The sequence below is a fragment of the Globicephala melas genome, chromosome 18 (assembly GCF_963455315.2).
Source record: "Globicephala melas chromosome 18, mGloMel1.2, whole genome shotgun sequence".
NCBI classification, from domain to species: domain Eukaryota; kingdom Metazoa; phylum Chordata; class Mammalia; order Artiodactyla; family Delphinidae; genus Globicephala; species Globicephala melas.
The window spans coordinates 11,427,992-11,455,338 of NC_083331.1; the positions used below are offsets into that span (position 1 = coordinate 11,427,992).

The 27,347-nt window shown below is 43.3% G+C and overlaps 1 protein-coding gene and 1 pseudogene across 5 annotated transcripts in view; one reads left to right on the forward strand and one right to left on the reverse strand.

Annotated features, from left to right (window-relative positions):
* Positions 1-10,604, forward strand: part of NBEA (neurobeachin) — a 627,505-nt gene extending 616,901 nt beyond the window's left edge. For all 5 annotated transcript variants that reach the window (XM_030882520.2, XM_060287860.1, XM_060287861.1 and 2 more), the window contains 4 exons: positions 3,141-3,242; positions 5,728-5,924; positions 6,712-6,863; positions 8,738-10,604. In XM_030882520.2, coding sequence (XP_030738380.2) covers positions 3,141-3,242; positions 5,728-5,924; positions 6,712-6,863; positions 8,738-8,828 — 542 coding nt within the window. In that variant the 3' untranslated portion in view covers positions 8,829-10,604. The remainder of the gene's footprint in view (positions 1-3,140; positions 3,243-5,727; positions 5,925-6,711; positions 6,864-8,737) is intronic.
* Positions 10,605-25,658: 15,054 nt separating this feature from the next.
* On the reverse strand, positions 25,659-27,085 carry LOC115866711 (TOM1-like protein 1 pseudogene; annotated as a pseudogene).
* Positions 27,086-27,347: the final 262 nt, after the last annotated feature.

The following is a 27,347-nucleotide window of genomic DNA, read 5'->3' on the forward strand; positions in this document are numbered from 1 at the left end:
GTAAATGTTAAACCTCTTCTCATTAACTTTGAGAGGAAGCATAGTTACATGTGTAATAATTCTTACCTCGTAGAGCTTTCTGAGGGCCAAAAGATAATGTCTATAATGTAGCATCCCTAACACGGGGCCCATTCTGCAGGAGACCTCTCAGCCCTCCCACTCCCTCAGCCCAACGTTAGGAGACACTATAGGGTTCCTGACTAAGAAGGGTGCTGCTTGCCACTCAGTTTCTGCTTTTCCTTCCCCTTTACGGAACCAAGGCTGCAAGGGTCTTTGTCCTGGGTCAGAAGCAATATAAAAAACAAGAGTGACTAATATGTTCTCGTGATCAGGGAGCCTCGGATCTATACCAGCGGGCTCTCTGGGCATCATGCAGAAACCTGTACCTCCTTGGGAAAGGCAGGTGCATTATACTATTGATTGGGGAAGGAGATGGTAGGACAGTAAGGTACTGTGGCCTAGATCCAGGTTCAGGACCTCAAGGGAAGAGATCTGCCCTGAAACAGCAGGGCTCAGGGGAAAATGTGGTCAGCGTCCTCTCTGAAGAAGAAAAAGAACAACTTAGAGTCAGTGAATAAATAGGTTTGTATCGATCTTCTATTTTTCATCAAGTACTCTGTGATTGTGTAATAAAATGAAACCACATCATGGGACGTTTTCCAACCCACGGAATGTTTTTATGTGGATTACTTTGTGACCTGTGGAAAATGCAGGCCCAGGTGTTTCTGGCGCTTGGGCCAGAAACCTCTGCAGCAGCCCTCAGGTGGCTGAAGACGCAGTACCTCAACAGGAATTCCTCACAAACTAAGTTTTTCTGAGCTACCCCAGCAAATGTCTAACATAATTTTTTCAAAATAAATCTTGAAATCAGAGTAGTGATGAAACTGCTGCACCCTTTGAAATCTTTTGTTCTGGGATTTCAAGTCAAAAATCCATCATTTTTATATAGTATAAATGTGAATGAAAATACCTTCTACAGTGATTCTTCAGTGACTCAGCAAAGGTCACAGATAAAATCTGAATGTCATACATCATCAAGAGGTTCATTTTCCGACTCCCCCAGAACTGCACTGAGGTTCACAGAAAAACTCTGCTGTTTTTGTTTAGCTCCAATTCAGAAGGACCAAAGCTTCCCCTGCATATTAGTAGTCCCATAAATGAGGTTGAAAATAATAAGAACCATAAGCAATCTTTACTTTGATCTTTTCTCTGAAAGCCACAGACTATCACACTGACAATGCTCTCCTTGTCAGTTCTCTGTGGATAGCAGCATCTAACACCTTTGCACTTTTTTTCATCATCCATTTTGAGAATATTGAAATATCTTGTGATAAAAATGAGGTGGAATCTGTTTACTATAAGACTTTTATATTTGGAGTTTCCAAATGCTTGCCTATAAGGAATCTCAAAATTGGATGTGTTTGTTCATCATTCATAGTAATTCCATCACCCAGAAAGCTCTTCTCCTGAGGAAATGACTAGGGAAGGAGGGCAGTGGTGCTATGGTCCTTAGAGGAGAGGTCTCACCTGCACCTCCCTCTGCGCAGGGCCCTTTAACCCGTAGCTACATCCATCAATTGTGATGTGACAGTGACAGAATATTCCTAGGATTTTGAATGATTGTTGGGGTGTGTGACATCTGTCCCTGACAATGAAATGAAATATAGGAAATGCGCTTTCCCCCTGCTGCAGGTTCTCCAGCTCAAAACCCCTGAATAACATTTTATTTACTTTTCTATAGTTGAAAGAGGGAAACAGTGCTTTCAGGGGCCCTACAAAATCCCCTAATAGTTAAGTTTCACAGTTTATTCAAATGATCTGGGGAAATTGTAATGAAAAATAGAACATTTTAAGCTTTCTAAATCAGAGGTAAACCTTTGAAAAACGTTATTTTCTAATATAAAATATATTACATACATAAGGAAAATTTTTAATATTTTTATACATTTTTTAAATTCCCTGCAGTAGAACTAGATTGCTTTTTACTTTTTCTGTAGCATATAAGGGAAAGGTTTAGAAAACTCTATATAAATTGTATTAAACATATAATTGCAGGATTTTTAATTCATCAGTCTCTCCAAGATAAAATAATCACTTAGAAAAATTAAAGATGATATTACACATAAAATCTTATCAATAATTAATCTTCATTTTGTCAGGGAACTCAAGGCATCTGTGAAGCATAAGTTTATAAATCATATAAATATGTTTCGGACAAATCTAGGACTGCTGTCAAATCTAAGAGGATACTCTGCCAATACTCAAACACATTATAGCAAGATACATAAATTTAGAATAAAATCACAACTAACGTGGGCTTTCAGCTCTCCCTCCCATACTCCATCTAAGTAAGAAATGCCTCAGAAGCAAAGTGGGGGCTCACATGATGGATCTGAGGAAACTCACAGAAAACTGTGAGCAGTTCCTGGAGAGACAGAAGACCGGTGGGTCTGAAGGAGGAGATATTGGCAGAGGGGAAGAGTGTTGGGTGCCTTGCTGGGTAGGGCGTTTTAGTTATGCACCGTCTTCCCAGAATTTTCCACGATCTATTGATGCCTTCCCTCCTGCCACTGTGGGGCAGGGAATCGGAGCACCAGTCCAGCTACTCAGGGCCATGGCATCACATCAGAGTCAAGGGAGGGGCTGCCCAGGAGGTGGACACAAGTGCCATCCCTTTGACATTCACTTCCCCCACTGCCCCCTCTACAGTGGGGGCTGGGGGATTGCAACCCGGGGGGCAGCTCTCAGAAAGAGCAGCATCGCCGAGACCAAAGCATAGGATGTTTTTCTGAGAGACATGATGAGGAAGCGGTGGTTCAACCCCATCCAGAACATGAGCGCACAGAGGAAAACAGGCCAGCATGCGGGGTCTCAGGCACCATAAGGGCAAGATCACAGACTCAACGACCAGGTGAAGCAGAATGAACAGAAGAGAAAAACACGGAGCTCTTTAAAAAGGCACAATATTCTCTAAGATATGAGAAAGGGGGTCAGAGAGGTTAAGTAACTGGCTCATGGTCACACAGCTAATAATTGCCCTTACTAAACAATGATTGCTATTTTTAATGTTCAATTTAATGGCATAGCTCTTCATTCCCGCCATTGGTCTGTAGTGACTCACCGCTGCTGTTCCTTTACAGGTGACTATCCTGCACCAAGAGCTGTCCTCACGGGCCATGACCATGAAGTTGTCTGTGTTTCTGTCTGTGCCGAACTTGGACTTGTTATCAGTGGTGCTAAAGGTCAGAAGACATTTCTTTCATTTTCGGTCTTTAAACACTATACGATTTTCACAAGTTAACCATGATTTACGATTTATTTCCTTTAGGAGGCTCTCCATAGACAAATGTAATCCCTAGGTTTTTTGTAGCTGCTTAGTTTTATTATTAATACTTACTAGTACTAATATAAAATAGATATAAAATATTATGTAGTACTTTGTGTTCACCAGCATTCTAGCCAGAACACTGATAAATTAAACTGCAGCACACCCATACATGCAGTCATTACAGATAACATTTAAAAGACAAGGGGAGGGGACTTCCCTGGTGGCACCACGGTTAAGAATCCACCTGCCGAAGCAGGGGACACGGGTTCGTGCCCCGGTCCGGGAGGATCCCACATGCCGCGGAGCAGCTGGGCCCGTGAGCCATGGCCGCTGAGCCTGTGCGTCCGGAGCCTGTGCTCCGCAACGGGAGAGGCCACAACAGTGAGAGGCCCGCGTACCGCAAAAACAAAAAGAAAAAAAAAAGGCAAAGGGAGGGGACTTCCCTGGTGGTTCCGTGGTTAAGAATCCACCTGCCAATGCAGGGGACATGGGTTCGATCCCTAGTCCAGGAAGATCCCACATGCCACGGAGCAGCTAAGCCCGTGTGTCACAACTACTGAGCCTGCACTCTAGCGCCCACAAATCACAACTACTGAGCCCATGTGCCACAACTAATGAAGCACGCACGCCTAGAGCCCATGCTCCACAACAAGAGAAGCCACCGCAATGAGAAGCCCTCACATGGCAACAAAGAGTAGCCCCTGCTTGCCGCAACTAGAGAAAGCCCACGTGCAGCAACGAAGACCCAACGCAGCCAAAAATAAAAATATAGTAAAAAAAAAAGAAATAAAAGAAATGAAAGACAAGGGGAAGATATCCGTGATGGTGGGGTCCATGGGGGGCTCAGGCTGCTCATCAGACACAGCCTTGGATCCAACCCCCTCCACAAGTCATTTTCTTCTCAAGGCTGGGGACTGTGTAGTGGTAGATGGGAAAGGAAATACGATGACTTAGTTCTTTTGACTTTTTGTGGAAAAAGTACTGTTTCGGGAAAAGTCAGGAAACTTGGATTCTAATTCTGGCTGAGATACCAATTCTCCACGGGAGGCTCCGGGGCAGTAAGGAGCCTAATGCTTAGGAGAAACTGAAAGAAAACCAAAGGGGCCGAGTGTGGTGAGGACACCGCGGACGTAAGGAGACAAAGGCTGAAGAGGTGAGGGGCCCCCGTGGCACAAGTATTTTGTTTTGAGTGTAGTGGGGAGCCATTGGCGTCAGCAAGGCGATGAGGTGATCAGGTTTGGCTTATAGGAGCTTATTCTGGCCGCTTTAGAGATAATGGGTATAATGTCTGAAGGCAGGGACACTGCGTTTTCGTATTTAAGAATAAATAACCCCGGGAGGGACACATAGGATATTTTCACTAAATGTCTTTTAATGTCTGTCTTAGAAATAACATGTAATATCATTCTGTTCTGTAAAGCAAAAAAAAAAGAAAAAAAGGAAAGGGAAGGAAAGCAAGAGACACAATATGCATAGGGAGAAACATTAATTTTCTGTAGCTGATGGTTGGTACTAGAAGTGATTGCTATTTTTTTTCTCTAACTCTTTGTATTTTCTGGAATGCACGTCTATTACTTTAGTAATCAGGAAAACATTTAGGTATAGCCTTATAATGTCACTTGTAAAATTTGTATCTACTGAAGTCAATTGTTTGAAACATAAGAATGTAATTCGTGCATGGTTTTATGCAGTTTTTCTGGGGGTTCTGGGGGACAGGTAATACCAAACTACATTAACCAATTATTTGTCTGAACTTGACTACTGAATGTTTTATCTTAAAATTTCTACCTGAGAAAAAATAAGTCACTCCCCATACTACTTTTACATTCTCGCCTCACTCTTCATTTATTTAAAAAAGAAAAAAGTGTTCCTACAGTCTGAATTACTGGATTCCTTTTCTTAATTTTGCCTTTTACATTTTATGTATAGACTATAGAATGGTAAAACTTATTATTTGATAGTATTGTATTTATGTGGTACAATTAAAATTTTGATGATACTAAAGAAAATTAGTGATTGTTTTGATAATTCTCCTGAACTTTCTAAAGAAAAAGTTCTAAGCACATATTAAGAGAAAACTTTGACATACAGTCTTTTATTCTCACGTAATGTATGAACTGTATCCTTTTTTAATGAATATTATCTCATGAAGGAAAAGAGCAACTACTGACCTAGATAAAAAGTTTGGAAGACACGTGTGTGTTATGTAACAGTTCTCTGTACTTGTTCTGTTGAAATCTAACATCAGTGCTTTGCTCTTGCCACCATAGTTCTTTTCTTTTCTACCTTCTTTCAACAAATCTGAGTGTATTATTCAGGTACGGTTTGCAGGTGTGTGGGAGCTAATACGTGACTGGTCGTCACCAATGACTCTGGCCTTTCTGTTCCCCGCTCCGCAGAGGGCCCTTGCCTCGTCCACACAATCACTGGAGATTTGCTAAGAGCCCTCGAAGGACCAGAAAACTGCTTGTTCCCACGCTTGATCTCTGTCTCCAGTGAAGGCCACTGTATCATCTACTATGAACGAGGGCGATTCAGCAATTTCAGCATCAATGGGAAACTTTTGGCTCAAATGGAGATCAACGATTCAACACGGGTAAATCTGCATGTTCCGTGCTAACTGGGGACCTAACCAAGAGGTTAAAGATTGACTATTTTACATTAAATGACTCGTAATAGAATTTCTCTGGTATCCAGGTAAATGTGTGTTGGTTTGTAAAAGCATATGAATTCACGTTGATTGATGCTTTGAACAAACCCAAAGCTCATTTAATCCCAAGTAGCCAACTCAGTGAATTAGACTTTGGAGGTGATGGCTGTAGTTTGATTAGAGGTTAGACCCTTAAGGAGATTTTCTCCTAATCTCCTCTTACAAACAATTGTTCCTGCGTTGCACTCCCCTGACGTTAAAAATGAGTTTATTGTCAAAGAGTCTTATCTTCTGAACCCTAGACCAAAATTACATACCAAATTGCCCATCACTCACAAATGAATTATAATTGCTGGTTTATCATTATTAAAAACAGCTTTTAAATATGCTTCTGCCATTTGTTCTAAAAGTCTTGATATAGCTAGTATTCAGAACTTAACAAAACATCATGTTACTTAATTCTCAAGTTCTTTCTGGATTAGACTGATAATATTCTCTTTGGGACTTCTGTTATTTTGTAACCTAAATTGGTTTTAATAAGATGCTTTGTTTATGTAAGAACTTTGATGAATTCCACATTGGAAAGTCTATGGATTGGACTTTAGAAAACTTGGACAAGTGGCTAAAAGTAGAAAATAATGACAAGGGACTTGTATTAAGTGCCTTCCAGTAGTGCCCACTGATCTTTTGGGAAACACTGAGAGAAATGGTTGCTTTTCTCCCTTGTCCAAAGGCCATTCTCCTGAGTAGCGATGGCCAGAACCTGGTGACCGGAGGGGACAATGGCGTGGTGGAGGTTTGGCAGGCCTGTGACTTCAAGCAGCTGTACATTTACCCCGGATGTGATGCTGGCATTAGAGCAATGGACTTATCCCATGACCAGAGGTGAGCCATGTTGGGGAGAAATGTAATCGCTCAAGAACTGTCATTGAAAGTTCTTAACATTTTACCAAGGGTGAAACCTGCTGTGAAGAAGATTCCAGCATGCAGATGGAAGAAAGACTAGTGCAGAGAAGGGTAAATTGAGGAGAGGAGTAAGTACTGTAAGAAAGGATTCTGGTAAGAAGGAAACAGAGGAAGAGAATAAGGGGGGAAAAAGAAAGAAATGGGTCTGAAGAAAAACAGGCGCGTCTAGACACTGCCCAAAATGTAGAATTATCCCCACCAGCTTCTCTGTTCTCACATCCGTACCTGGTCTCAGACAGGCCTGCCTGGCTTACATTATGTGAAAGAAACACATATTTTTTAGCAGAGTCTCGGCTTGAGGCATACATCTAGCTAAATGCAGCCAAATGCAACGTACAGACTACAGCTGGCCTCTGTTTTAAAAATACGAGGCACTCGTTACTTGAAACAATCTCCAGCACCGCCCCCCCCCCCATTTTCTTATTCACATATCTGCCATTTGTGTTATTTTGTGGTATTTTATGTATTTCCCCAAGACACTATAATCTTTTCTTGGAAAGAATTGACAGGAATGTTAACAAAGTAATATGATTTTCTCCTGTTCCTCAATTTGCAACAAGATTTTGTTATTTCCTAAAGTTTGCCTTTGGGTTTATTATAAAGTGAAAAGAATTATTGGAATATAAAGTCTAAATTTCTAAATTTAAAAAATAAATTAAAACTATAATCTTAATATGGTAATTTCTCATTTTTTGCTATATATTTAACAGAAATAAGAAAAGCTTATTAACCGACTTATTTCAACTATGTGTATATTCTTTATAAGAGTATTGGTTTTAAAACAGTATGAGTGTTAAGGCTTATATGGTAAATTTAACAAAGCATCTTCACACTATAGTAAAACGGTACTGAAGTCATCAAGAAAAGCAATGGAATTTAAGTTAGTTTGGGGAAGGGGTATTTGATCTGCAGCCCAACCTGTTTTAAAGAAAATTTAAGCAGATTATTATTAGAGTGTTCCAAAAGTGTTCCAAAATGCTGTAGTCCGTATTCATAAATGGGAATGGTTTACCATGTAATTATTTTATATACATGGGTGTTTCTAAAGTATTTGAAATGATTTGTGTTCTTAAGTAGTTTAAATATTCTCCCGGATATTCTTATTCATTCATGTATTCATGTTGCAAACACTTGCTGCCACCATCGTAGATTAAACACTGTGCACAGTCCTGAGGATACAAAACAAGATCACTGACCCCAAAGAGCTCAAATAATCATAATAAATGTTTGTGAGGGAAGCAGGAGCAGAGGAACAGAAGAAGGAAGTGATTAGCTCTTCTCAAGGGGTGCAGAGGGCAGGAAAGGTTTGGTAAGATCTTTATCCTTCACTCGGTATGGGGGAGAGAGTAGATGAGAGAGCATAGGCAAGGCTGTAGTCGTCTTAGTGGTCTCCCAGGAGGAGCAAGGAAAGATACTGTTTCTGTTTCTTTTTCAATCTCATCCTCAATTTCAATTATTATTGTTGTTTTATGATGTCCTTGATATGTTGGAGCAGTAGCATATGCACATAAGTTACAAATTGAGAGATAAACATACAGTGAGGATGCCTACTCAGAAAGTGTTTATCTGATGAGTTGTCTGATCTAAAGTTAATCAACATGTGGTCTGGCAGTCCAGGTGTTTTCAGAATTGATTCAGCTTCTCCTAGGAGAACCAAGAATAAATTTTAATCCTACCTGAGGGCACACAAGAGTAAAACCTGGTGAACTTTGAGATCGTGCTATTGTTTAGTGTAAAGTAGCACCACATCAGTGATTTTGTGTCTCTCTTAACTACTGCCTCTGCTTTTCCAGGACTCTGATCACTGGCATGGCTTCTGGTAGCATTGTAGCTTTTAATATAGATTTTAATCGGTGGCATTATGAGCATCAGAACAGATACTGAAGACAAATGGAGAGCCAAAAGCCAAGTTAAAGCTGAGAGCACAAGTGCTGCATGGAAAGGCAATATCTCTGGTGGAAAAAAACTCGTCTACATCGACCTCCGTTTGTACATTCCATCACACCCAGCAATAGCTGTACATTGTAGTCAGCAGCCATTTTACTTTGTGTGTTTTTTCACTACTGAACACCAGCTGCTACCAAGCAAGCTTATATCATGTAAATTATATGAATTAGGAGATGTTTTGGTAATTATTTCATATCTTGTCGTTTATTGAGAAAAGGTAGTAGGACGTGTCACAAGAGACTTTTGACAATTCTGAGGAACCTTGTGTCCAGTTGTTACAAAGTTTAAGCTTTGAACCTAACCTGCATCCCATTTCCAGCCTCTTTTCAAGCTGAGAAAAAAAAAAAAAACACGTTTGATACTTTGTACATCAGATGCATCTTATTTAAAGGGATACTTTTGTAAAAGTAAAACCTTGTATAAAGAACAAAACATTTCTTAATTTTATTGTGGAGTTACAACTTGCATGTTCTTTAATCCTGAAGTCTTGATGGGACAGGTGCATTGACACTAGGAAATAGTACGATCTGTGCAAGGACACAGCTTGTATGAAAGGACTGAATTTGGGCTCAATCAGTAATTTTTGACATTTTCACCAAAATACATAGTTTTGCACTTTTAAATCTAAATTCATCCCTTCTAAGTGAAATTTGCTCATAAAGCATTTGAATACTAAGCCATTATTTGCCATTTTGGTACTTGATACAAAGAAAATTCAGCCGTAACCTTCATAATTTGAAGACACAGCAGAAAGGGGGCTTAGGGATGAGGTCCTGGTTTTATTGTATAAATAGGAGTCCCGACCATTTAGTTCCATAGTAATGACTTCCCAACTCCTGGACAACTCTTCCAGAATCATCCTGCTGGCTTAGCGTGTGTACATTAGGGGAGGAGAATCTGATGCTAACTTTTTTGCTGTTTTTTTTTCCCCCCCGCCCTCTCTCTCTCTTTGGTTCTTGAATAGCTTAGTTTCTTTAATAATAAGTCAGACTTTATTATAACAATAACTGGCATTATTCTTTTAGGTTCTTGTGAAATTTTCACCTAAAGCCACATTCTTAGCCTAAGGCACTTCATCTTTTATGATATACAATGATGGCTATCAAATGATTTTCCATACATTGTACTGATCAAGTTATACACCCAGGGTATATACACTTTATTCATGTTTCTTCTTTGTATATTTGGTGACTGTATCGTCATAGATATGTACATATTGTGTCGGTAGGGCTATGAGGCATGTTACAGGAATGTAATTTTCTCAGAATTTACACTCACTTGCAGTCATTTATTTAAAAAGATAAAAACAAGATAATGGGTTCTTTGTATTGGCACTTTGCACCAGAAACATATCATTATTTATTGATGTGATTACTTATTTGTTATCCACCTTGTACTAGTAAGTTTTAGCACTGAATTCCTTCTTCATTGTTGTTTGTATTTATGAGATTCTGAAATTCTGGGGAATCGGCGTAATGATTAATTTATTCATCACCAGGCTGTAAGCAATATCTTGAGTTTGTAGCTTAGAATTGGGAGGATAATGAACATCTGGAAGACAAGTTCATTTCATCTTGAGATCATGGTGAAATATTTTGGATATATAAATTCCTTAAGCTATTGTAACCATGTTTTATTGCAAAGATGTAAAATATGCCAGATGTGTGTGAGTTGGAAATCAAAAAAAGACAAATAAAATATGCAAAGAATTCACCGATTTTTTCACATTTCATTGGACACTTCACTTATGTGCATTCATTATGTTGTCATACAAGTTTAAGAAATCAACGTCACCTCATATAAAGGCCTAGAGCATCTAAGAACATGAAATAGAGTCCTAATGAGGTTCTGTAATTTGCTGAAACATGAGCTTCTCTGCTTGACCATCTGGCAGGGATTTGGGGCACCAGTGACCAGAGGGAAACAGCTCTTGTTATTTCTTCTGCACAGTCCACTTTTAGGGTTATTTTTGTTTCATTTAAAAGAAACTAAATGCAGGTGAAGGGTGTAACAGCCCATTACATGAAAGTTAGCAAATCGTGCTATTTTCATTTGAACTACGCTTTCTAGAATTTATCGTTGACCAGGCACGACGCAGGTGGGAGTAGAGGAGCTGCTGACCAGAGCAGGCAGGTAACAGGAGCCAGGCTGAGGGGGCTCCGGACAGGCCCAGGGAGCAACAGAACCACAGGTAAGCTTCCATCTGCATTCTCGGGGCAAAAAGGACACAACCATATAGTAGCCTGAGAAAGCCTTGCTACTGTCACTCTCCATCCTGGCCCCAAACCAGACGTCTGTCAGTCATCCTCAGCCCGGCTGGCTCCCTCAACCCAGCCCTTCTCACAGCCCATCCATCACTCCTCAGGCTGGTCATTACCTCAAGGCCTCTTTAAACCAACTGGCCCACTTCCAGAACCATTGCCTGGACTGTCACCAAGACCTCTTGACCAGAATCTGGGCCTCACATCAGAACCCTCCCACCGTACTCCATGAGACTGCTGCCTGAGGGTCTGAATACACCACCAGCCCAGTCATCCCACTGCCCAGCACCCTGCCATGGCTTCCTTGTCTTCCTAAACTCTGGTGGGTGAAAAATCACCTGGGGAGCTTATTTCTATGAGCAGAATCTAGGGCCCCACCCACCCAGGTGATTCTGATGTGGGTCACCCCTGGGCACATTGTTGACAACATTAATGTAAGGGATGAAGCCCAGACTCAGGAGAGCACAGAAATCCTCCAGGAGGGAAACAGTCTCATCTACCCTGCCCTTTGACACCCTGCACCTGAGGCAAACCCACGTACTACCAGTGGCTGAGATCTACCCTGTGCCTTGGTTCTTAGTGTGTTCCCTGCCCAGAGGACTCCTCTTTATCTGCCCCACCTGGTGGCACTCCTTGCTGCAAATTGACCTAAACCAATTTGCTCATTCGCAGGCTTTTTGGCAGGTGAAGGTAGTCCCCAAACCCCACATCTTCACTATGTTATAATGAAAACAATTTTCAGGATCAATTTCTGCCACATTGTAGAAACACATCTTCAGCAAACACATTTTAGCAAGCAAGCAAGCAAGCGTGAGACCATTCACAGAAGTCTTCTGTGAGCTTGGGAAGTCCAGCGCCTTTTTCGGTGATCTGACAATCATTGTACATGGAAGATACACTGGAAGCAGATGCACTGGTCATCTGGAAGCAGGATCCCATTAGTCTTGTAATGCCATTGGCAACCAGACTCCTCCAACCCAATCATTTAGGAATCAAGCCTTGGGTACCACCCCAAGAGTACAGGCTGAAGACCTCGGTCGATTCTTATACCCTGGCTATGGAGCAGTAGGAAAAGTCTCCAAAATACTGTAGCCAGTGTAGATTGAATTCACATCTATGAAATACCATTAATTTCATCAGTGATGCTAGTTAAGGAGTCAGTAATTTCCCCACTGAAAAGTCAGTCTTAACATTCACTATCCTAACTAATAAAGCTTCTGGTCTCCTTTGGGATAAGGAAGCTGGAGCTCTGGCCCTTGACTTTATGTTGAGACTCTACTATTTAAATGATCTGGAGTGTAAATTTCTGATCAGGGAAACTGGCCCCTAGCGTGCAGAGAACATTAATACGTACTATCACATTGCCTATACTGGGTATTTTAAAGCAAATTACAACATCATCACACTTCTACTTATTGTCATAGTTGCAGCTCAAGTGTTCCCTCCTCTATGAGGCCTTCCCTGACCCCTGGGTTAACTTCCTCATACCTGGCATGTCCCTGTCACTGCAGAGCAGTGTATTGTCATAGCTTACTAGCCTCTCCTGCCTTGTGACTGTGAACTTCTTGACTGTGAACTCTTTTATCTTGGATCCTTAGGGCAGTGTTGGATTCAGAGTAGATTGTCAGTAAATGTAGCTTTAACAAATGTATAGATGAAGCCCAGACCCCTGGGCAAATTTGGCGGGAATATTCAGGGGTCCTCCCTCTTCCCACTGCCCTGACACCCAAAGCCGCAGGTTGCCTCTCCCGCCCCGCACTGTGGTCCTTCCAGAGAGCTCCATTCTCCAGTTACTGTCACAGCCAGTTCTAGGTATTTTTGCCGTAAGTTTCTTTGCTGTAAGCATCTTTGCCCCAAACATTTTTGCCACATAACTAATTGGCCATAAGGCAATTTTGATGTAAAAGATAAAATAACTAAAACTATAAGAGGGGCATTAAAAAGGACATCATGAAACATGAACAATGAGTAACAAAATTAAGAGGACTTTATTGCAAAATACAAATAGTTGAATACATTTAAAATGTGCATAGATTCATGGGAATACTGCTCAAATAACTGATTTTACTTAGGAGGTTTTACCTAAACACTTGTCTCCCAAGTCTTACATTCATAGTATTTTACACTTTTTTTTTTTTTTTGCTTTTTGATTTATCTCCTTCAGCATTGCACTTTTTCCATAAAGTGTCTTTTTTTATATAAAAATTTATTTTATTTATTTATTTTTGGCTGTGTTGGGTCTTCGTTGCTGCACGCGGGCCTTCTCTAGTTGCCACGAGTGGAGGCCACTCTTAGCCGCAGTGTGCGGGCCTCTCACTGCAGTGGGCCCCCCCCGCCGCTCCGCTGTGGAGCACGGACTCTAGGCGCACAGGCTTCAGTAGTTGTGGTGCGTGGGCTCAGCAGCTGTGGCTCACGGGCTCTAGAGCACAGGATCAGTAGATGTGGTGCACGGGCTTAGTTGCTCCGCGGCATGTGGGATCTTCCCGGACCAGGGCTCGAACCCGTGTGTCCCTGCATCGGCAGGCGGCTTCTCAACCACTGCACCACCAGGGAAGTCCCCATAAAGTGTCTTCCTTCATTAAAAGATGTATCAGCCATCAGTTTCTAAATACTAGGATGCTATTTGTCACTGAGCTTTGTACTGGGTAGTGAAAGCCTTCTACACTGCTGTGTGCACTGCCGTATTGTCACGTGTTGCACGTCCGCTGATAGAAGTTCCAGAGTTCTATGGGAGATGTGGGTCCAACTCTGCACTTTCCAGGCCCTCGGCCTCTTTCTCCTCCAATGTAATGTGTTTCAAAATAAGAAATGCAACTCTTGGGGCAAATCATCATCATCTGTCGTGATTTTTGTATTATACGTGTCAAACCAAAGGGTCAGTTAGTTTATCTTTTACGACAAAATTGCCTTACGGCCAATTAATTATGCAGCGAAAATATTTGCGGCAAAGAGGTTTACGGCCAAACTACGGGACCCGGTCGTAGCCGCGGGCCTTTCCCGTGAAGGTTCAGGGACTCACCGATGATAGCAACGCCCAAGGCTACAAAAGAAGGGTTATTTAAGTGTTTAAATTTCTGCTCCCTACCCACCTTCATCCCGTCGGGAGAAGCGGAGCTGACATGATTTGAGGTAAGAGCTTCTCCTCATATTCTGGGCCTTTCAGGCCGCTGAAGGGCAGGGTCCCGTTGCTGGGCTCCTCTGGAAGTGACTTTTTAGTCCTCTCGTCAGTTAAAATGGGGATAATAGTATCTGCATTGTGTTGTTTACAGCATAAGTCAAGCTTCAGTAGAGCTCGCTCGGCAGGTGGCCGTCACCTTCCACGGTCTAGGGCGCGTTTCCTTTCCGTCTGTTTGACATCCCTTTCCCTGTTTATGTGCTGTGGATCTTCTGGGGGTAACTTTTCCTCCTCTACCTGTCATGTGACTTTTTTTTTTTTTTACTGGGACTCGACCCCTGGGGACCTCCTGGACCCATCCCGGTCCCACCATGTCACCTCCTTTCTGATGACCCTAGTGATTGGGTCACCCTAGTGACCCAAGTTGATCAAAGCTGTATTTCTTGGTGCTTGAGATCAAATCAAAACATCCTTAATTAATACAGTTCCCTGCCTCTAGCTCCCTATCTCTGCTTAGAAAAATGTGACAAATTCAAATTTGGTAGTAAAGCTAAGAATATTCCTTGCCTGTTTGTGACCCCACGGTCTCATGTTTAGATAAAGATCCAAGGGAAACCCCTGCTTCCATCCATCAGCAAGACATGGAAAAGAATGCTCTTGGCAGCTTTGTGCCCAGTAATCAAACATAGATGTTGATTTAAAAATACCAGCTCAAGAGAGTACGTGTTCCATGTTATGTAAAGTACAAAGACTGGTGAAACTGATATGTGCTGTCAGAAATCAGAATCGTGGTTACTCGATGGGAGGTCATGACTGGTGAGGGCCACGCCGGGGCTCCTGAGCGCTGGAGGTCTGTTCTGCCATGTTGGGCTCCTTCTCAGGAGCTGCGTGTGTTATGCAGGTCCGTTCACCTTGTGAACATTCACTGAGCGGCCCAGTGAAGTTTTGTGTCCTTTTCTGTGTGTATGTTACACTTCAGTTAAAAAATGTTCTTTTAAAACTTAAAAATATGCCTGGCCTCACACTGGCTCCTGCAACCACTCTGAATTTGTCAGCCCTGAGCCAGTCCTGTGCTCAGAGCCGGTGACCGCCATCTCTGCTTGCCCCTTTCTCCTGTGGTTTTTAGGTCTTCCATCTTGGCTGCCCTGTCTTGATGAGCACTCTTTTTTTTTTTTTTCTTGACTCCATATCACCTCCTCCGTGAAGCCCCCTTCCCTGTGTAGTTGGTGCCCATCTCTCAGTGCACGGGGTTGCTTGCACACATCCCTCCTTTTGCACCATCTCCCTGTATTCTCACGGCTCACTGACACACATCTCCCTTCCACTACATGACAACAAAACTGCCAGGGTTTTTCCTTCTGGCGTTGCAGGCATTTAGCACAAAACTGCGTTGTCACTGTCATTTATGTGTCTGTCTTTTCCACTGGACTGTAAACCGACATGCTAAGCCCTTGAAACTGTTGATTGAATGAATGAATAAACCAATGAGTAAGTAAATGCATGGGTCATGTGGGAAAAAAAACAGTAAGCTTGAGACTTGAAGACTTGGGTCGGAGCCCTAGCTCCCCTGCTCAGTGACCTTGGGCAGGTTATGGAAACTTGGTAAGGTTTGGCTCTTCAGGTGTACAATAGAGAAAGCCCTGTGCAGGCTGCATTTTTTCCAAATCACAAAGCACTGCCTCTCTGTGAGGTATTCCCCCGAACAGAGAAGTCCTCAGGTGCCAGATTGAGTGTTTTGATGACGTGGCCAAAACTCACAGGAACAGCTGCGCGTGTTTTTGAATGGAATCTATGCTCTCTGTGGGAGAGGCAGAGCCAGCAGCTTCCCGCCACCACCTGCAGACATAAATCTGGATTTCAGTTCTGGTTAGCACCTAGTAAGACAGAAAGATTTTGTTTGTTTGAGTTCTGTTCTTCTGTGGTGCCCCTTCCCGATCACACAGAAACAAAATGGGAAGCCGCTCAACACGGCTGGGAGAGCCTGCTTCTCAGCAGGGCCTCCTCTGAGTGTTCATTCTTTTGGATGATGAGCTGTTTTCCCTGTTGGTGATTAGAGCCAAAACCCTGGTAGGAAAACCTGTGGTTAGAAGCTCAGAGGCCTCTGTACAGACTTTCCTCCCCTCTGTATGGCAAGAGGTTCCCACAGGGATTATTCTGAAGGCAGAATGGCCCTGGGCTTCACAGTCTGAGCCAGCGCCCCTCAGGCTGGTCACCTCAGGAAGAGTCAAGCTCTCCATGCCCAGAGCAGGGGGTAGGGCTGGGGGTGCCAGGCCACGGGCCCAAGGGGAGGATCCCTTAAGGGTGTTGTTGAGGGGCTGCAGAGGTCATCTGGTCCTCTCAACTCCTCTGTCCTACTAGGTTGCTGGTGGCCAGATAGGTCATGACCTCTGCCTCGGTTGGCCACACAGGCAGTAAGTAAGGAAGTGAGAATAGGACTTGCCGATGGGGCCGGGGTTTGGGGCACTTGTACCCCTCTGCCCGGGCTCAGCAAGCCCTTTCCCTGACTCTCAGGACTGGATGGAGGGAATGTGAGCAGGGAACCCTCCCAGGAGCAGCAGGGGGTTTTGAGGGAACCTATGTTCTCTGTGGGCGGGGCTGAGCCCGTGGCTTCCCTTGCCTCCAGTAGAGACATATGTTTGGATCTAGTGCTGTTTAACCACTGGGTCCTCCTCCCCTGCCCTCCACCCAGCACCCAGGGGTGGAGAGTCTGGGATGAGGGAGGCCCTGGGCACGCACTGCCAGTATCATCAGCTGCAGGCAACCAGGGTCTGTCCCCGCCATAGGGCAGGGGAGGGGTGGGCCCTGTGCCCTCCCACGTAATGAGGCCGGCACTTCGAAAGCCTGATCTGAAGGCCCAGGATGAAGATGTCATTGGTCTAAAGTGAAATCAAAGGCCAGAGATCGAGCTTGTCCTAAAGCTAACATTGCTCAATTATTCTTATTCTGAGATGATGTCTTTTATGTTGGCTAAACATTTCCTTTCAAATGAAATTATGGAAACTGTAGATAATCGTTTTTCACGTCTTTCTTGATCAAGTAAAGTTACCTCCTGAAATGTTTTTGAAATACTGTTTTCTGAAATCCTAGCAGAGGCTGGGTAGAGGGGGTATAAGTACCCCAAATCCTGGCCCCATGGGCAAATCCTGCCCTCACCTCCTTCCCAGGGTCACCAGAAGGAGAGGGAAGCCCCAAGGGTCTTGGAGAAGGGCCTCCCCTCCATCAGCCAGGTTTCTTACTTACAAGCAGAGAAAACCAATTCTGGGTAATTGAAACAGAAGAGTGATTTGTGGGAGAGGTACCGGAAAGCCATCTCCATTTCAGGCTGGATGGTAGACCAGGCTCCCTGAAGGCCCTTCCCAAATAGAACAACTATGATGTTGGATCAAATACTAAAACCCTGTTTTAAATGCATTGATGAGCTGGCACAAAAGGAAAGACCCCACCCCCCCAGAGGCTAAGCACCAAGGGAAAGTGGAAGCCCAGGTCACCTGCAAAGGGTTGTTCCGGGAAGAAAGGAGATGAGGCAGCACTTCCCCTGGCCCAGGGGTGGCCCAGAGACCCCCGAGCACTCAGCAAGTGCAGGTTCTCACCGAGAGCATCGTGGGTGTTGCAGGGTTTTGTTTGTGTGCTGGTTTGTCATTCTTGCTTTTTGTTTTATGTGAGAAAATGGGAGACCTTTGCCGTCCTCACGGAGATGGAGTAGTTGAAATGACTGGCCGAGGGTGAGAATTATAACATTCACAAAGCACATGTCCATACGCAGGGATTTAAAAATAGAGAACAGTAGGAAGTAGGAAAAGAAGCAACTATGCTAACCAAAATGATGATCACAGCTGCTGTGATTGAACTTCAAATTCCTCTGGAGTTTCAGGCAGCGCCAGCCAAAAACAAAAGAGGGAAGCAGAGCACCTACAGTGACTGATGGCTACCAGCCCCGTTGAGTGCCCACTGGGTGCCCATGTTGTTTTGTGACTGAAACGCACTGTTTCTTATCCTCAGAACAGCCACATCAGGTGGACATCATCATTCCTATTGTTCACAGAAGGGGCCTGAGAGGCCAGTGATCTTGTCAAAGGCCACACACAAAGCTTTCCTCACAATAAACTTGGAATTAATTCCTCTTTATATGTGGGACACCGAGGAATCAAAGGAGCAATGGTTTTATAGCACACACAAGTGCAGTTTTTAGTTGACTTTTTCTGTAGTAGCCAAGTTCTGTGCAAGGCCCTGGGTTCGGAACAGGAGTGACAGTGCAGTGGGGAGACTCAGGGGCCACTCCCCACTGCGGTCCCAAACATGACAGTTGTGAGGAATGCAGGAAGATGGCAATCCAGGTCTCTAATTCCATGGTGCTGCAGCGTGGGGTCCTGAAAAGGCTGTGTTGATGCTCATATTTTATTTTTAAATAAGCTATATCCAAACGGTTGCACCTATAGTTAAATAACTATATTCCAAACTAGTCCCCAGTCTCTGTTCTTGCTAAGAGCGGTGTAGGGCCCAGCTGAGGCTCCTCAGTCCTTTCAGCTGCTTTCTTCACGTAGGAGGATCAGGAAAGAAGGTCCAGGCTGATATAATTGTCCCGGGCAAGAGAGATCAGGCCCGAAGGAACTGGTTTCAGTTCAGAAGGAAAACAGACAGGGGTGGAGTAGAGAGGGGAGGGGAGAGAAGGGACCCCCTCTGGGAGAAGGGCAGTGTCTGGCTCCAGCTGAAGGGCTGGGAACTGGGTCTGGGAACTTCCCCCTCTTTGCTCCCTTTCCTCTCCTTCCCCCTCCCCCTTTCCCCCTTCTCTTTCCCTTCCCCCCACCATCCTCTCTCTCCTGATCCCCTCACCACATCCTTCTCCTGTTTGCTTAACTGTGTCTTTCCACCCCACCCTTATTCTACGTGATTCTGTAGTCTATTGAAGTAGATTGGAGCCCAAAACTGCTTTGAGGAGACATGAAAAAACTAAAATGACGGGAATTAAAGGGAGATCTTCTGGGAAGGGTTTGAAACCAAGAGGGGAGGTGATCAGAGCACTTTCTAAACATAAACACCTGCACTTTTGTTCAACTTGAGACCTAAAGACAGTATGTCTCTATTTTACGTAAGTGCATATCAAGGTATAAATGAATATGACTTCAGATTGAATTCTGAAAAATCAGTATTATACCAACAGAAATACCGCAACCCTGTTTTCAATAGCATACGGGAAGCCAGAATCCCAAAGCCAGCTGGTCTTGTGATCACCACTTCAGTACAGTTGCGGGCACAGTGCAAGGAGCAGAGGGGGACCCCTGTCCAGGGCTGGCACTGGGATAGGCTGCCTGCAAGAGGTGGTGACAGGAAGCTGAGACCTGAAAGATGGGGGTTTTAGCTGAGAAGAGGATGTGAGGAAGGAGAGGCAGTGACCTCCCACTCCTGGGGAATTGCTACCCCTTGGGTGTCATGGTCTCACAGAGGGCGTGTGCAGGCAAAGCCAGGGGCTCCTCAGGAAGCACGTGGCTCTTAGCAGGTGCACAGAGAGTCAGAAGAGGTGGCTCAGTTGGGCAGTTCTGAAAGCGGATACTACATGGTGCCCAACTCGGCCCTCATAACTTCAGGAGCATCCCAGGGCACGTGGGATTCAGGCAGCAGAGTCTCTGCTGTGTCCCCCAAATCTGAACATATGGGTTTCCTTTAGGGACTCAGAAATGAATATTGGAGCCTGCAGGTGCCTGTGTTGGGTGGTGAGTTGTTGGTTTCCTCTTAAATTTCACTAATAGGTTGTAATGAAGGTGGAAACAAGCCTTGTCTTTCTGGTTATGAAAGTGCATTTTCCTCCTCGTCACTAGCATGGACTTCATGGGCCTCCCGACAGGAGCCTCCTACCTGGTCCTGTGGGGGGATGGCAAGCACAGAGCTTTCCGAGGGAGCTTGCCCCGTGGTTGGACAGATCTGAAATGTTTCGCTCTTCTTCTTACAAAAAAAAAAAATCTACTTCATTGAAACCTACAACCATACCCCTGGCTCTGACCCTGGAAGCAGAACAAACTAGTACTGGATAAAATGAACAATTCCATTGGTACCAGGAGCCCCAGTTTTCCTTAGAGAGTATCTGTTTCTTACGGGAGGGACCTCAATATCAAAACCGTCACAATTAATTAATAGAAGAATACCATCTTCCTACTTAATTTGACAAAGGGGCTCCAACCAGTTCATCTAAATGTGAGACCAGATCATCTATTTATGAACTGAAAATGAGGGACATAGAAAGAAAAAGAAAATCCCTATTTCACAGAACCTCAAATATCTATCTACAAAGTAAGAGGATCATGAGTGTTTACATTGATTTTTGTAAGTAGAATGCAGATTTTATAAGAGCATTAATGTTTGATCCATAGACAGGCCAAGGAGAAATGCAAAGTTGTTGCATTATCCTCCTCAGATTTTCTACATAAGGTAAAAGGCGGTGTGGAACTTCTCCATGTCTGGGAATGAGATCCAGTTGTTCCTTACATACTGTGATGAGAAATCCAGACCTGAAGTTCTAAGGAGAAAACTGGCACAGGTTTAGAGTGGGAGCTATTGAAGTAAATGAAAAGGCATGTGAGGTATTGGCATATGGATATTGGGGTAACCCTTTGAGAAAATTGAGTAAACGATTATATTTTGAGCTTATAAGGAAAGGCACATAATTGAAGGAGTAAACAGAAGTAAAAATTTGGGCAAAAATCAGAGCAAACCATTTCGACTCTTTTTTGGCAATATGGAGGTTTAACTATTCAAAAACCATGCCGCTACAAAACATCTAAAAATATTGGAGTCGACAAAAACCTAAGGGAGGTCACTACAGGCCCCAAAAAAACAAAACTGAGTCATGAATCCAGAGAGCTATATTTTATGAAAAATGCTACTACTCTAAGGTCATTTGCCAATCCCCAGTTTCCAAAAAAAGAAAAAGAAAGCGAGCCAGTAAACAGTTTAAATACAAAATTTCTTTTCTTGGGACTTTGTTCAGTTTTAGGCAGTTGATCAGATGGGGAAAGTGACCAGGTCCCAGACTGGACAGTTGTCCTGGATCAGTCAGCCTTCAGGATTGTCAGCAGGGAATCTCTCCTTCCACAACATCCATTACTAAAACGTACCACAGCCCACTATACCCCTAATGCCATCTTGTTTATTAGCTGAAGAAACTCAAACTCCAGGTTTCCCTTTACCATCTGTTGTACATTGTAAGTTATGCTTAGGCAAAAAAAAAAAAAAAAAAATTAGTTGTAGTAAACTCAGGAGAAGCTTCTTGGATGTTGTATTTGTTGTTACCTCCAACCTGCTCAGACTTGTTTTTGTTTCTGGTTGTTACCAAACCAAGAACTGGAGGACTGAGACTCATGTACACAGAGGGAAGTGCTTTTAGGACCAGGGAAAGGAAAGTGCTGATAAAAGCACCCCTGAATGCCTGCAGTTGGAGGGATGTGAAATGACATCACACAGGGAGGGTTTTGGCTCAAATAGGGGATCTGTTTTCTGATGGACCCCAGTCAGGAACTGCTCTCATGCTGAAGAGCTAGTGAGGTAGAGCAGACTATCAACAGGCCAGAACAGAGAATCGTCCGGCTGACTGAGACGGAAACAATGACTAGCCAATTTTAAATGTTCAGCAGAAAATACAGCAAGGAGGAAATCTCCTTAGAAATAATGTTTATAAGATGGCATTCTGAAAATGAACCCTAACAATTACACAACTATGGACTGAATTCTCATGCATGAAAAAACATCCTGACATACAAACCTGCCATTGCGATATGGGCTGGACTGGGACAAAAGCAGGGGGACTTACACGAGGGTGAAGGTGGCAGAACTTATGTCTCATCAGAGTAACACCCTAAGTCACACCTGGTGAAGGGTTTCGACCCATTTTTTAAATCAAGCAAGAAATAGAGGCTAATTTTATAATTCCACTGCCTTATTAGTAGTGGTTTTTACGTTATGTGACTATGGTTTTCATTTCCAAGTGTGGGTCCAGCCATCTAATCTTTCATTTCTTACCTAAGTCTTAAGTTCAAGAAATTCTCCACATTTTGTCATAGAGGCCTCTGTACAGACAGGAATTTATGGCACCATGAAGGACAAGCATCCGGTTCCCTAGATGGGGTAAAACTAGGGAAGTATCCCCCAGGCAGGAGTCTCCAACAGAACTGTATTAATCAGCTCAGGCTGCCATAACAGAATACCCCAGACTGAGGGGCGTAAACAACAGAAATTAATTTTTTCACAGTTCAGGAAGCTAGAAGTCTAACATCAGGGTTAGGGTTGTTTTCTTTCTTCCTGGCTTGTAGACAACCGCCCTCTTGCTGTGTCCTCACATGGCCTTTTCTCTCTGCGTGCTGGGGGGAGGGGGTGGGGGATGGATTTCTGGCATCTCTTCTTATTCCTATAAGGACACCAGTCCTACCTGATTAGGGCCCACCCTTATGACCTCATTTATCCTTAAATGCCTCCTTAAAGTCCCCATCTCCAAATACAGTCACATTGGGATTAGGGCTTCAACATATGAATTTGAGGAAGATACAATTCAGTCCAAAACAAGACTATTGCTGTGTGGAAGGTCATTTGTGACATTCAAGCATATGACAAAACCCCAGACTTGTATATACCTCCCAGTTGAGAGGAAGAAGCATTGCTTTCGCCTTCACAAGACATGGCTTTGAATCGTCTACAGCTTATCTGCTGTAGTGATCTTGGGCAAGTTCCTTAACAGGGTTTTTGTGAGGGTCACATAAGATATGTGAAAATGTATAGTCCTAAGCCCTACAAATGGAAGAAAACTAATACATTATAGTTCAATAGGACTTTTTGGTCATTCTGTGTGCTCACAATCAAAATAATGTGACTGGGTAGGGTCAAATAAGGAACTTATATGGCTACAGTATGGGTCATTTTAGGAAAAAGCAACTTGAGTCGATTTCCAGAGTTTTTCAGGGTTAATTTTCTCATTTTGGTTCCCTTGTACCAAAATATGAACAGCTCTACTGCCAAAAATTATGTCCTTTGCCCTATTTTCCAAAGCTGTCTTCCTTTCCTTCCAAAAGTGAAAAAGGATTAGGATTAACAGTTAGACAAACTAGTATGTATGTGTCTTTCATGGAGAAAAAGCAGAATTCACTTACTCAGTTAGTCATTTTTCTAACAATCAAACACTCTGTCCTGAAGCCCTTTAAACTGGATATTGTGTTGAATGATGTCACTAATGTTAATTGACAGTTTGCTGGAAACTGTCTCTTAAAAACTTTCAATTTCTGTTCAAGACCTGTTTATTTTGTTACAGAATTAGAAATCAAGGAGAAACTTCCAGAAAGAAAAAGTGTGTATGTGTGTGTGCATGCATGTGTTTTGGCTTTTATACTAGGAAGGTCATTTGCAAGAGAGAGACAAAAAAAAGAAGAAACAAGTAGAAATGAAATTAGACCTGTGTTTATACAGTTCTCCACGTTGGCCCAGGACTTATTTTTGAAAGTTTGTAAACTAGCCTTCCAGTTTAAATTGAATAAGTAGGTGCAGCTGAGTAAATGGGGAGACGCCGGTTTGCGACCATGTGTTTTCACTTTAAAATTACATTGAAGAGGAACAGAGGGGGTTAGAAACGAAAATAAGAAAGGGAGATATAAGACAGGCTGTGTTTAAAGGGAAAATGTGAGAAAACGAAGAGTCAAAACAGAAGTACTCTTTGCTTGGCCCAAGGGGCCCGAGCCTGCTCCACCCTGATAGCAGAGAAAGAACAGCCTTCTCAGAGCCCTCCCTCCAGACCTGGCAACGGATGCAGGAACCTGCCAGGCAGGGAACCCCACACACCGAAAGGCGGGGTGCTGGCACGGGACTATAAAAGGTCAGGAGACATTCTGGATGGTCTGGACTAAAGACACGTCCATCCAGGAGGGAGTCTCCCCCTAGTGTCCCCGGGGCAGAACCAACCCCCAGTATCCGAGAATGTAACCATATTTGGAGATAAGGTCTTTAACAGGGCAAGGTCTGGAGATAAGGTCTTTAACAGGGCAAGGTCTTTAACAGTGATTGAGTTAAAACGAGGCTGTTAGGGTGGGTCCTAACCTGATTGGACGGCGTCCTTATAAGAATAGAGCCAGGGGTGTGTGCTCACAGCCGAAAAGACCATGTGAGGACACGGAGGGAAGAGAGCCATCTGCAAGCTGAGAGAGGTGTCAGGAGAAACCAGCCCTGCTGGCACCTTGATCTTGGACTTCCAGCCTCCAGAACTGTGAGAAATAAGTTTCTGTTGTTTAAGTCGCGCAGTCTGTGATACTTTGTTAGGACATCCCCAGCAAACTAACTGGGTGCTGAAGAAAACCACACCCACAGCACCCATTAAAAGGGGGTTGTTTTCTTGCCAGTACCAACATGGAAAGAATCATGTGGCTTCTCACTTTAACACCAGGGGAATTGCTTAGTTTCTGCCTCCTTAACTGCCCAGGGCACATTGTAAGAGCCATCTGGACACTGTAATCACTTCTGGGAGATTCTAAAAGACTTCCTTCAACTTATCCCAGTAATCTGCAACATCCCTGTTAAGGATTAAATTATGCCCCCCCCCCCAAATATGTTGGAGTCCTAACCCCCGTACCTCAGCAAGTGACTTTATTTGGAAATAGGGTATTTTTTTTTGTTTTTGTTTTAATGGTAATTTATTTGTCATTGTAATTTATGACAAACCAAAGTACAATTTATTCTGAATGTTTTCCAGAAGTCTTTCTTCCAAAAAAGAAAAACAAAGAGCATTTAGTATTATAAAGAATTATATTTAAAGGCAACCAATGTAAAATCCATTGACCTCAATGGAGGTCAAGATGAGGGTACCTGAAATATAATTAAACTACAATCATCAAGGCTTTTACAATTCATAATTCTAAACAACAGTATTATTTATAAAGAAGTGCAAATTGACTTCTACTTTCAACTTTAGTTAAATGAAGACACTCAGTATTCTTCCTGAATAATAGTTTTTCACATTCATGCTTTCATCTATTAACAATCATTTTGTAATGAAACAGTCTTCATCTACTCTTATCCCAGCTCTTGTGATGATTTCTAAATGTAGGAAGGCCTGTGAAACATAAGGTGCTACACTTAACCTGGTTGGCCTCAATACCATGAATTTTTCTTCTGCTGAAGTTTTAAGTGAATATATGTTACAACCAAGTTCTTTTGAGATAAAGCTTCAGCTGCTGTCAGGAACCATAAACGTTACTCTGGAACAGTTACTCTTCTGTTTGAACTTCATTACTACAGAGGAAAAATGTTCCACCGTGGTTTTGATGTTTTGGAATGTCTTAACTTCTGGGTCTCAAAGCTCGACAGGGTCTACCTTTTAGAGAATTGGCACCCATAATGCCACTAGTGAGCTGGTCATCTACTTCCACCTCAGTAGTCACTGTGACTTTGAGCTCCTTTGTAGTGATATACATCGGTGTCTTCATAAATAGCTTCTGTGGTGGCAGCAGGAGCTAATGGATCAAACTCCATTACCTCGTAGTAACTGGATGGCTGGAAATCATTCTTTGTCATCGCTGGTTGATTGCTGGGCAAGGATGGTGGTCTCTGCTTTGTTGGTGTCACTGGAATGGTCTGTAGACTAGCCGGCTGTGGTAATACTGAATTTGAATATTCCAGAGAACTCTCATATGTATGACCTGAGGCAAGGTTTTGGCTGGTCCTTTGGGCAAACGGGTGTTTCTGTATTTTCCGAGGCTAGCAAATCCACCTGTAGATGAAGACTGGGTTTCAAGTTGTTTGTTACAACAGGACTTGGAGAGCTGAAATTTAAGTCTGAAAGCTGAGCATTCAGGGTGTTGTATTCTCCCAGAGTTTCCCTATGCGTTGGAGGGCTGGGACTTAGGTCAAGGAGATCAGAGGATGGGGCAGAAGTTTCACTGCTAGTATTGGCATCTTCCCCCTGGTTCTTATTTTGCTCCAAAATCCTTTGTTGGTTTCGAGTAAACCTCTCATATCCAAGGGTGGTGTTACTAAAATCCTTATTCACTTGAATTAGTTCAACAGTGACATCTTCATTCTCCACCACCACGAGCAGGTCCATGATCCTCTCTTACATCTCCCGACCCGTCTTATAAAGTTTCTGCAGAAGCTCTTTGTCTTCACGGTTTTTAGACCCAGCAATATTCTCCATCAGTATGGCAGACATCACTCTCACATTCATTTACACCATATCCAATTCACTGTGCAGTTTTCCAGTCTGTTCTGGAACCAGTGTAATACTGGAGTTCTTGGGAACTACAGAAGAAAGAGCTGGTGCAGTAGGAACAGATGGTGGTGGATTCGGTGAGATCTGAGCAGTCTCTTGTCTGGCTGTTTCAGCATCTGATGGAGGAAACTGAACATCTTTCTTAAGGAGATACATCTTCCTTACACTTCTTTCACTTCACTTACATCCATACCTCCTGGGAAACCCTGCAACCACATCTTAATGAAATTCAGAATTCTATTCTGAATGTCTCTTGGCAAGGTATATCTGGGATTCAGCAGCTTAACTAGACTATCTTTAACAAATTCCTTCTTCACAATCAGAGACTGGAAACTTGGACCACAGTTCTGTATGCATATGTCAATAAGTGACAAGGTAAGTTGGATTTCTTTATGATTGTAGTTTTTGGAAATCCTTTTCTTCAAAGCTTTTATTGCATCTTTTGGCCATCGTGAACAGTGTTAATTATGTCACAGATGTGCATAAACTGGCCCCAGTGTTCAGTCTGAAGTCCAGCAACTGTAGCATTTTCTATGTGCTGGCCCACGGAGGTTGCAAACGGGTCCTGGTGACTCTTCCCGAGCGCCATGGTAGTGCAGGGAGCCAGCCCGGGCCTCCGCCACTGTTCCCAACCGGAAATAGGGTCTTTACAGAGGTAATCAAGTTAAGATGAGGTCATTGGGGTTGGTCCTAGTCCAACATGACTGGTGTTCTTATAAAAAGGGGAAGTTCGGACATAGACACACACAGGTAGAACGACATGTGAAGATGCAGGCAGAGATCCGGGCGATGTTTCTTTAAGCCAAGGAATGGCAACAATTGCAGGCCGAGCACCAGAAGCTGGGAGAGAG